This window comes from Odocoileus virginianus, chromosome 14 (assembly GCF_023699985.2).
Source record: "Odocoileus virginianus isolate 20LAN1187 ecotype Illinois chromosome 14, Ovbor_1.2, whole genome shotgun sequence".
Lineage (NCBI taxonomy): Eukaryota > Metazoa > Chordata > Mammalia > Artiodactyla > Cervidae > Odocoileus > Odocoileus virginianus.
This window is the reverse complement of record NC_069687.1, coordinates 64,629,195-64,640,759: the sequence shown is the minus strand read 5'-3', so window position 1 is coordinate 64,640,759 and position 11,565 is coordinate 64,629,195. Positions and strand designations below refer to the sequence as shown.

Below are 11,565 nucleotides of genomic sequence, written 5' to 3'. Positions count from 1 at the left end.
CAGATGCCTTTGGTATCCCACTGCTCTGTCATCATGGTTCAGGCTTATAGTAAATATTATTCCCTTTATTTCTGCTAAAACATGAAAGGTTGGCCTTACTGTTGAAGAAGTAAATCCACAGGCTCCTTTTATAATCTCATTTCTCAGACTAGTTATTTCTTGACAATTTTCTTGATAGTTGAGTTTTATAACAGGCTTGTCACATAAAAGCAAAGTCACCCAAGTTTATATAAAAATTTGTCTTCCATATGTGAACTCAGGAAGTCAGGGAAAAGTGTGTTCTAGGTAGGGTTATTTCTGGTATCTAATGGAGAAGTAAGCCTCGGCCTTACACTGTGTTTCATTATCAGTAGGATAAGTAATTTTCCCTGAGAAGGCAAATTCCGAACTTCATAAAACTTCAACTTTTAAAAAAAATCTGATTTGAGAATTTTTTCTTTCTTAGGGGCTAATTACTGCATACTACCCATCCCCAAAAAATCCTTCATAGAAAGCCTATCCCATTCTGGCACTTTTTTTTCTTTAAATGTTCAAGACCTGGGAGTTCCCTGGTAGCCTAGTTGTTAGGATCCTAGGCTTCCACTGCCATGGCCCAGGTTCAGTCCCTGGTCAGGGAGCTGTGATCCCACAAGCTGTGGGGCGTGGCCTAAATAAATAAATAATAAGCTGTTCCAAGACCTAAAAGCACCGTATTGTTTGCATTAAAATGCTCACAAGAAAATCACCGTGTGTGCTTGCTTTTCTTCACCACGTTGGCAGAGGCCGCCTGGTGCTCTCTCAGCAGCCAGGCCGGCTCCATCGTGGCCGTGGAGGCCTTCTCGGGCCCACCCACCCCACCCCAGCAGGGCCTGCTCCCAGCGCTGGGTGTGCAGAGCACACGTGGAGGCAGCACATGGGGCAGGGATGCTCAGCCAGGGGACCACGCTCTCAGCCCTCTCATCAGACGAGGAAACAGGCTCAGAGGTGGCACCCAGCTTACACAGGCAATATGTGATCCCAGGTCTGTGTCACCTCACAGGCATTCCTGAGGTCTCTTCCAAGACCTACATTTGAGAATGGTTAAGTTGAAACCAGTTAACGTTTACATCAATTTCCATGTTTTTCAGAACTCTATTGGTAGATAACAAATTACCCCAAAACACAGTGGCTTCTCCAGTGGTTCAAATGGGAAAGAAACTGCCTGCAATGCAGAAGACCCACGTTCGATCCCTGGGTAGGGAAGATCCCCTGGAGAAGGGAATGGCAACCCACTCCAGTATTCTTGCCTGGAGAATTCCATGGAAAGAGGAGCCTGACAGACGACAGTCCATACGGTGGCAGAGTCAGACACAGCTGAGCAACTAATGCTTTCACAGTGACTTAAACAGCACTGCTTATCTCACAGTTCCTTAGGATGCTCTGCCTCTGGGTCTCCCAGGCTATGGTGGGTCTCATAGGCCTGGTTCACCACAAAGCTCGCTGGGAAGGACCTGCTTCCACACACCCTCGTGGCTGTGGGCAGGAGTCCGCCCCTCATGGGCTGGTGGACTGAGCCTCAGCTCCTAGCCAAATGGCCTCTCCATAGGGTGGCTCACAGCACGGCATCTTGCTTTACCAGAGCAAGGGAGAACACAGCACCCTGGAAGTCACAGCCTCTCATAACCTAACTGCAGAGGGGCACCCATCACTTCTGCATTCTCTTCACTGAAGTCCAATCACCAGGAGCAGACCACACCCAGGGGCAGGAGTTAAACACCTGCAGGGATCTTCCAGCCTCGACTCTTACCTGGCCTTTACTGGAGTGGTTGAGTTTGGCTAAAGGTTTCTTCCCCAGAAATCTCGAACAGAATCCTGATCTTCCTAGGAAGGCTAAGTTCCATTCTGTGCCCTTTCTGAGGGAGGAAAGGAGAGTGGGGAAGCTGGGATGTTTCCAGATATTTCCACACACACACTCCCCCAAGAACCCTGCCCTTCCCCCAGCCTTGCCAGAGTTGGCCTCGGTCAGGAATCATAGGGAGGACTCTTGAGGACACTTGGAGGTCCATGTGGGAGTTCTTCAGGGTCATCCCATCCCAAGGATGAAGCCAGCACTCAAGGGCACACCCCATCTTGCAGAACCCACACAAAAGAGAACCATTATAGTCGGATCTGTTAACCGCTCTAATCAGATCAGAGGTGTACCTAATTCACACTCAGCAACAGGAAAAAAAAAATGACTCCAGCAGGTCCTCAGGGTCTACCATTCAACCATCCTCACCCAGGGTGAGGAGGCGAGGAAGACGTGGGCCACTGCTGGTATACCTCACCCTTCTGATGAGCTCCTAGGGGGCTAATATGTCTCATGAATGCAGTGTGGGCGCTAGGTCAAGCCAACAGCTTCAGCTGATAGTCAAGCAGGAAACAGTTTGAAGGTATCACGACTGCAAGGCTTTCACTTTCTACACCACCTTGAGAACCTGGCCCCTGAGAGCTGTATCCTGCTTGTGTTCTAGATGTTCCTGTCTTTCCTGCGCTTCCCCATCAGGCTTGTCTAGAACAGAGGGTGCGGGCGCTGCGCCGGCTGGTGATGGAGCAGCCAGAAACGCCCTCTAGGCCCCTGCCCAGGCTCCGTTCCACTGGCCCTGCAACCTACAAGTGCCTTTGCGTCATGGTGCTGGGAGCCCCTTTCAACACGTGCAGCTGACCCGGCATAGCTGCAAGCTGCGCTCAGCGCCTGAGTTAAGGGAGAGCTGAGCGTGAGAACAGAGAACAGGGTGGGTGAGGCGAAGGGAAGATGGCGGCCAGTCCGGCAGGGTGGGAGAGGCGGCGTTTGAGAGACGCCAGCCCCTTACAGTGAGGAGGGAAGGGCGCCTGGAGAGCAGAGCGGGGCGGGGGGGGGGGGGGGGGAGTAAAAATCTCAAGATGAACATTAAATAATTGGAACCACTGTCATTTAATGAGCAGCCACTAAGCATTGCAAATCACGATCTCATTTAAATGTAATGCCTACCGATAAGAAAGTCAAGTAAGCATTATCCCCATTGTAGAGGTGACAAAACTGAGACTAAAAGACTAACCTGAGCCGCACAGCTAAGAAGTTGATGAGCCAGGATTCAAAGTCAGGTCAGCCTGACTCCAAAACTCGTTTCTTTTCCACTAAAGTCCCTTAAGCTAGACACTTCACCACCAGGCTTTGGAGACAGTTGGGTGGGGAGGGGAATACAGACCCACTGGGACCCCCAGATGGGGCTGGTCACTCCCCAAGAAAGCCCAGTCCAATACCTGGGCCTGCTATGTGCTCTGTCTATGGGTTCTGCCACCAATTCACCCTCCTCCCTCCTTTATAAAATCATTCTTGAGACTTTTTAATGTTTTATTGAGGTGTAAGTTTACGATGACAGCAAACCTTTCAAACTACAGCAAGAGTAACCTGCCTCCTTGGCATATTAAAAAATAATGTCAGTGTCGGTTTTTACGTCCCATAGTTTGGATTGCTGATAAGAGTGCTTCCTTGACAAGATTCTCTTTGAGGTTTACAGAAAGCGTAATAAAATATGTAAGTTACATTTCCACAAACAAAAGCTATAACATAAGTTATTTATAAGCGTGAGATACAAACAGTATCACGATAAATAAACCATAAAGGGTACCTGCAACATCCATCTTAATGTAATTTGCCCAACAAAAGTGTTGAAACGAAGTCAAATTTAGTAGTGAAATCTGTCAGGAAGAAAGGAAAGTTGTAAAACACCAAATGGGAAAAATGGCTGACGGGGGCTTGAGGCCCGGTGTGGAGGCGCCTCTCGGGGCTCCCGGCCGCGCGCGTCCTCAGCCCCGGCGCTGGCCCTCCCCGCCCCCTCGGCCCCACCGTCCCCTAAGCCCCGCCCCGCCGCAGCGCCCCGCCCCCCCCCGCCGCCGGGGTCTCGGTCTGACTCCGCACGGGGCTCCTGGGGCATTCGTTCCCTCACTCATTCACCTTCCACAGCTACAGCAGTGAAGGAGGCAGCCTCTGCCTCCAGAGGGCTGGGGAACAGGGTAAATAAGATCAGTTCCAAAGACAACGAGGCGTGATGAAAACAAGCACGGATAAACGACGGCTGGGGGAGGGCGCTGCTTTAAAGGATGGGCAGAGAGGCAATAGGGGACCTGGGTCCTCAAAGCGGAAAGGCCCCAGTCGTGGGCGGGGCTGGGAGAGACGGATGCTAAACTGAGTGCATGCGAGTTCCTGGACACACTCTGACCCCTTCGTCCTTACCCCTCATCTGACCTTGCAGTGTGCTATTCGGTTTAATACCACAAACTCGTCATGACCCTCCAGTGGGCCCTGAGCCAGCCCTGCAACAGGAACTTGAACGCCACCAACACAGTTCTGCTGTGGAAGCACTCCCGGGCCAGTGCGGGGAGACAGAAGGGAGCCTACCACAGCGGCTCACCCTGCTCCTGTGCGCCTTTCCTAGACTGCCCACTCCTTTCCTATGGCTTAGAATCTTGACTGCCTGCTTCCAGAGGAGACACAGGGGTATGCAGTAACGGGAAAACAGGGGCTTTGTAGTCACGAGACTCCTGGGTTCAAACCCCAGCTCCAGCCCTTCTCCCCACATGCCCCTGGGCAAGGCATGTCATCTGTAAGCCAAATGTTTTATAAGTCCCAGGACAGGGAAGCAAGGGGGTGTTCAACGGTTCCTGAGCAGCACCAGGTGGCTTTTGCCTTTCTCCTGCTGGCAGAGGTCTTTCAGGCCTCCTGAGGAAGGTTCTTCCCCTAGTGATCCCCATCGGTGGGGGGTTGGGGCGGGTAGAGGGGAAGGCAGTGATGAAGAGCTCAAACTGCATTACTCCCACTATCAGTTGGGGAAACGGAAGCCCAAAGTTGGTATGTGGTCCAGAAAATTTGAATAGGTGCTCAGTAAATACCTGAATAAATGAATGAATGAGAGAATAAGTTTGGGCAGGTGTCTTTAGAGCTTTTCATCATGAGACATAGAAGGGCCGCTAGAAATGCCAACATCCTGCCTCTCATCCCCGAAGCCCCTCTCCCTCCTGTATAACCCCCAGCAAGGCCCCCAGCAGCCCTGTGCCTTCTCCCGGCTTCTCCATCGGGACAAGGAGAGAAGGTCTTTCTGGCCTCATGAGTCCGGGTCACCAGCTCCCAGTTCTTAGAGATACTCATGTGTGTGTGTGTGTGTGTGTCCATCTGTCACTGTTCAATTGATAACAGGTAAGAATGGACAGTAAAAAAAAAAAAATTACAATTTCAGGAACACAAAATACACATCAAACAATATCTGGCCAAAAACAGTGCCCAGAGGAAAATGTCTGACCCTAGATGTATTTAATAAAAAACAGGGAAGATTGACCAAAGTGAACTAAAATTTCACCTCAACAAACAAAGCAGAAATGAATTAATAAAAATAAAACAAGCCATTCCTGAAGGAGATGACATTTTTAAAAAGGATAATGAAATAAAAGTCTTTCCTTTCAGACAAACCTATGGCAAACATGATAAAAAAAACCACAACTGAGAATGAAATGCAGAGGACGTTAACACAGATCCAACGTGAGAGCTTCAAAACAGGAGAGAATCTTCCCATAATGTCATTAATATAACAGTGAATTTGAAAACTTGGATAAAATGGGCAATACTCCAGACACTGGCTTCTGAATTTGAGCAGGCATCTGAATCACCTGGAGGGCTTCTTAAACACAGAGTGCTGAACCCCACCCCAGGGTTTTGAATTCAGCAGGTCTGGGCTAGGGTCAAAGAACGCACATTCCTAACAAATTCCCAGGTGATGCTGGTGCTGCAGCAGGTCGGGAAAACAGATTTGGAGAACGGTGTCCCAGGGACTACCACCCCCTCCATTTACTCCTCTTCCTGAGCTGTCTAACAGCTCTCTTCTGTCTTGGTTGAGAATGACAAGGAGTTTGTGCTCAGTGGCCAAAGCACTGGCTGCTATTTGCCTGAGAAGTCTGGGGTCCTAAGCAGTGGGGCACTGTACTGAATGCTTACCCAGAGGAACTCATTCAATCACACAAGATTGGTATGGGTGCTTGACCAGATGAGGAAACTGAGGCACAAAGAGGGTTCCATGAGTCCACAGCTGATAAACAGAGGTGAGGATCCGATTCTTAAGCACTGGGCCACTCACCATGCCCTGGGAACAATGTTGGCCACATCACCCACACCTCCCTAACTCCATGCCCACATATCTGTGCAGAGTGGACCTTGCTACTCAGTGTAACAGAGGCAGGAAGTGGTGAAGACAGGCCTGGATCCCGGGCTCTGGAAACCAGGAAGGAAGTGGAGCTGCTGGTGTAGAGCCTTCGCTAGCCTCTGAGTCGGTGTGAGTCTCTCTGCAGAGGGTTGTCGTGAGGACTAAATAAATGCCCCCACCCTTGCCTGGCACACACTAAGTTCTCAACTCACAGTTGCTCCACTGTTGCCGTTAAAAGTTATTATTATATAACCACCAGAGTTTCTCATAGGCAATTCCACAGACCTTCTCTCATTTACTTCTCACAGCCACCCTGGGGGTAGCTATTACCCTTTCTGTTTTACAAATAAGGACAATGAGGTTCCAGGAGAGGCAATGAGAAACCCTATAACCCCCAGCCCCCTCCTCCAATGGCAGAGCCTGAATTAGAAGCAGGAGGTCCCAGGCCCAGAGCAGTGGCAACATGCCATCTGAAGGTTCTGGTCTGCAGAGAGAGGTGGAGGAGTGCTTGCCCAGGGCCAGGCATCTTGCTCACCTCACCCCTTTCTGCCTACCTCATTCTCCCCGTCAACACTGGGATTCTGCCAGGCCAAGAGACTTGCCCAAGGTCACAAAGCAGGTGTTAACCCAGGGACCCAGGCCTTAAGATTGTAAGTCCTGAGGCCTCTCGTTTTGGGGGCCAGATTCCCAGAAAGAATCTCCTACTTGCCACCCCCTGCCCTTCCTGGCCCTCTGGGACTGACCCTATGGTAGACAAATACACCTTTCCCTCCAAGATACTGAATCTCCACAAATGAAACAGCAAACAAGTAAACAGGAGTGGTAAGAATAATACATCAGCTGTCAGGCTGGGGAACGGATATGGGAGGCAGCCAAGGCTTCTCCTTGCCCACATCAGCCAGGCCCTGACAGTGTGCCCTCTCTACACATCACTCATGGCACACAACCATCCCGCAATTCACACATTCCGTTTTACAAATAAGGAAACCAAAGCCTGAAAATATCGAGTCCCTTGCTCAAGGTCACCCAGCTAGGATGTGACCTGGCCCAAACAGAACACCCTTCTGGCCAATGGAGCGTCCCAGCTCCAACAGCGCTGACAAGACGGGGAGCCCAGGAAGAGGCCCAGCCAAGGGGGCAGCAGTCAGTTCGCACCTAACGATTTTAGAATCAGCAGGTGAAAAACGGTTTGTAAACATCCCCTGGGGAGACAGCTGAGGCTGGCGGGCTTGGGGGGCGCTGACCACCCTCCGAGTAGTCCTGTCATCGGTGCCCCTTGGCCCACATACACAATCTCCGAGGGCGCAGACAGAACCGGCAGTGATCTCAGCGCCCAGCGTTACTGAAAGAAATCCCGCTATTTGCTCTAAATATGAACACACACACCCCCACCCCCGCCCTCCGCCCTCCGCCCTCCGCCCTCCGCCCTCGTCCCTCGCCCCTCGGGAACCCAAGAATCCCAACACCTGCCGCGTCCCCCGGCAGGTTCCCCCGCGAGTCCACAGTCCACTCCATCCTGCAACGAATTTCGAGGGACCAGATCCCGCTCCTCACCGGGCAACCTCGGGTCCCGTTCAGCCCGGCCCGGCACGCGTGGGCACCTGAGAGTCGCGCCTCGGTCCTTCTGGCCGGTGCCAGGGAGTGTCTCCAAAGTGGCCGCGACGCCGCGGCCGAAGCCCAGGAGGGGGTGAATTCTCCCCACGCGGGTCGGGGTCCTTGGGAGCGCGGGGTCCGCTCCGGTGCTGTCCTCACCCGGTGCGCAGGTAGCTCAGAGCTTGCGCCCCACCGTGCACCCCTTTCGTTTCTCCCGCGGCGGTGGGGTGTCCAGGATCCCGCAGGTTCGTTCCGCGGTTGCAACTCCATTGTAATAGAAACGATTCTTTTGGTTTGGGTTTTGTTCCGATGAAAAAAATTTGGAAGAAAACGAGCCCCCCCCCACCCCCCCCACCTTGGCAAACGACAGTTTGACCAACAGGGCGCCCTCACAGCCCCGCTCGGCTGCAGGGAAGCAGACCCGGCCCGGAGGAGAGGGGAACGTCTGCTAATTGCAGCTTCGTTAGATTTCGGGTTTGGGAGGCTGCGGTTCGGGCGCTAATATCCGCCGCCCATTATGCCGGCTAATAAATTTGACCTATTGTTCGTTTGTTAAAATGATGTCACCTTGGAACAGTCCCTAAGCTCCTATTTCCATGAATTAGGCCTTTATTGAAAGCCAGGAACCAATGGGAGGAGAGAGGCTTGTTGATCGCAGCCAATGGCTGCGGCGGGAGAGGAATTAGCAGCGGAAACTCCAGGTTCGGTTCAAGAAAGATGACACAGAGCCTGTCGGGCCCGCGCACTCTTGGCAAAGTTTCAGTGCGACGAGAGGCGCCGGGCGCTCCATGGCCGCGCCGTAACGGGGACCCAGCCGCCTCCCCGCCCAGCCCAGCCCAGCCCTTCCGCCCGCCCAGGATGGAGGCGTCCGCCAGCGCGCAGACCCCGCACCCGCACGAGCCCATCAGCTTCGGCATCGACCAGATCCTCAACAGCCCGGACCAGGACAGCGCACCAGCCCCGCGGGGCCCCGACGGCGCCAGCTACCTAGGAGGGCCCCCCGGGGGCCGCCCGGGCGCCACATACCCGTCTCTGCCCACCTCCTTTGCCGGCCTCGGCGCGCCCTTCGAGGACGCGGGATCTTACAGTGTCAACCTGAGCCTGGCGCCCGCCGGCGTGATCCGGGTGCCAGCGCACAGGCCGCTGCCCGGAGCCGTGCCGCCGCCTCTGCCTAGCGCGCTTCCTGCCATGCCCTCCGTGCCCACGGTCTCCAGCCTGGGCGGCCTCAATTTCCCCTGGATGGAGAGCAGCCGCCGCTTCGTAAAAGATCGTTTCACAGGTGAGCAGAGTGTCCAAACAGGCGCCGGGCCTCTGCCCTCCCGGGGCCAGAGGCGCCGCGCCCTACGTGCTCCACTCCGGGAAAAGATTTCGGAGGCCCAAGTGAGGTGGAGGCCTCGGTGCCCAGGGCCCCGGGCAACCACAGATGGGAGGAAAATCAGGGAGTTCGGGGAAAATAAGCCTGTGCCCGGGGGAAGTGGGGGGCATCCCCCAAACGGCTTGGTGCTGCTGGGGACGCGCGGAACCAACGAAAATAGCGTAGTATTCTGCGCCTCAGGTGGGGCGGCACGGGGTCCGCATGGGGCCTGAACAGCAGTCGAGCTGGGCTAGGCTTCAGGGGGCCTCGTGTGTCTCCGCAGCGGCGGCGGCGCTCACGCCCTTCACCGTGACCCGGCGCATCGGCCACCCTTACCAGAACAGGACGCCGCCCAAGCGTAAGAAGCCGCGCACGTCCTTTTCTCGGGTGCAGATTTGCGAGCTGGAAAAGCGCTTCCACCGCCAGAAGTACCTGGCTTCGGCCGAGAGGGCGGCGCTCGCTAAGTCCCTCAAAATGACGGACGCGCAGGTCAAGACCTGGTTCCAAAACCGGAGGACCAAGTGGCGGTGAGAGAGGCCCGGCCCGGCCCACCTTGCACCGGCCCATTGCCCGCCTCGTGCCGCAGCCTCGCGTTCCCCCCACCCTGTGCTACCCGCTACCGCCCTCCTGGGGCTGCACCTCTCCCTCCTTCCCAGGTTTTATCTCCCAGCTCGCCCTCGCGTCCGCCTGTCCCCTCTCTCCCGCGCCTCCGGGACTCCTCCTTCCCATTCCTGTGTCGCTTTCCTGAGCCTCACCAGCTCTCTCCCTGTTCTATTCCATCTCCTGCGCTGCTTGGTTTCCGCTCGCCTGCCCACCCCCGCCCCGCCAACACCCCACACTGCCCGGGTCTCTCGCGCTCCCCTAAACCGTCTGGCTTGCCCCCTGTTCTCTCGGATTGTCAACAATCCGCGCGGAGCTCCAGGTTCCGCCTCTAGTTTCCCATCCCGACTTCAGCCCTGTCTTAATCCGATCCCTGTTTCCATCTAACCCGCGAACTGCGAAGCGATCGCCTCCTTCAAGAAGCGTTTGAGACAGCCTGTGAGAAGTGGATGAGGCTGACCCGGCTGGGGGACCCCGCGAGGTGCAGAGCCAGCCCGCCCACCCGCGGACCCCAGTGACTGGCTGCCTGCAGGGCCTAGTCATTTCCACACACGCCCTGCCCTTGTTACCCCGCAAGGAAACAATCTTTGTTGTTGGCGAAGCCACAATACCCGGGTGTGCAAGTGGGCGGCCGGCGGAGTCCCCTCCCGGCGATCTCCCGGCGCATAACAAAAACAAGCGATCCCAACCCACTCCCCGAGCTCGCGGGTGCTTGGCGCACTGCGCGGGCCGGGAGGCGGACGGACTCCGCGCCTCGAGGCTCCCGGCTGGCCTCGGCTCCAGGGCGGGTTAGGGCCCCGCCGGCGGCCCCGCGGCGCCGGGTGCCTGACGGTGCTGTCCCTCTCCCTCCCCCGGTGCAGGCGGCAGACGGCGGAGGAGCGGGAGGCGGAGCGGCAGCAGGCGAGCCGGCTCATGCTGCAGCTGCAACACGACGCCTTCCAAAAGAGCCTCAACGACTCTATCCAGCCCGACCCGCTGTGTCTGCACAACTCGTCGCTCTTTGCGCTGCAGAATCTGCAGCCCTGGGAGGAGGACAGCTCCAAGGTCCCCGCAGTCACCTCTCTGGTGTGAGCCACCAGCGCGCACCGTCGCCAAGCATCTCCGCCCCGACCCGGCGGGGCGCCCCGGGCCCCCAGCCGGGCTGGGGGTGGGGGGTGGGAGTCGTGGCCGAGAGGGAAGGGCCTGCCAAGCTCAAGTAGGCCCCGGGGCGCGGCCGCATCCCCGCCGTCTGCGGAGGGGGCTGGGCCCGGGCTCCGCGCGGCTGGACAATCCGAGCCCCCGCCCCGCGCCCAGTCCCGCCCCAGGCCCGGGCCTGACAAAGAAAGCGCCTTACGTTTCTCCGCCCCTCGCCCGCAGCGCCCCCCGCCCCGGGCCGGGCGCCTGTATTATACTTTGTACTTTTGCCCAAACGTGTACATAATAAAAGTTTTGGCTTTTTTCTTTAGAAGCCGGCCACCTGCTTCCCCCGCGGGGGCCACTGGAGGAGGGGCGGCCAACCAGGCGGCTGGGGGGAAGCGCCAGGGGCTGGGGCACCCTGCGTGGAGGCTGGGTCCACCCTTCTCCTTTTCCGTTCCGTTTATTTAAGTCGTTTTATTTAATAAAAAGTTAGCTATTTCACTTAACGCCGCTTTTATTTCGTTTTCGTTTCCAATAATGCTCGGCGACCCCCGACCCTGCGCCCCACCCCTGCGGCAGTAGAGGCCGAGCGGCGGCGTGCGGGCGCGCGCCCACTTCTCCGAGCCTCGTCGGCATTCGCCTCAGCTCGAAGCCTGGCCGGGGGCCCCGCGGAGGATCCGCGGTGCAGGTCAGTGCGCGCCGGCCGCCCGCAGCCCGGGTGCCGGCTGGATG

General features: G+C 56.1%; 1 protein-coding gene across 1 annotated transcript; it reads left to right on the top strand.

Moving 5' to 3' along the window:
* Positions 1 to 8,400: 8,400 nt before the first annotated feature.
* Positions 8,401 to 11,327, top strand: TLX3 (T cell leukemia homeobox 3). The gene is made up of 3 exons (XM_020870268.2): positions 8,401 to 9,042; positions 9,401 to 9,644; positions 10,578 to 11,327. Exons 1-3 carry the CDS (start codon positions 8,481 to 8,483, stop codon positions 10,786 to 10,788), a joined length of 1,017 nt encoding a protein of 338 aa, XP_020725927.2. The 5' UTR covers positions 8,401 to 8,480; the 3' UTR covers positions 10,789 to 11,327.
* The last annotated feature ends 238 nt before the right edge of the window (positions 11,328 to 11,565 follow it).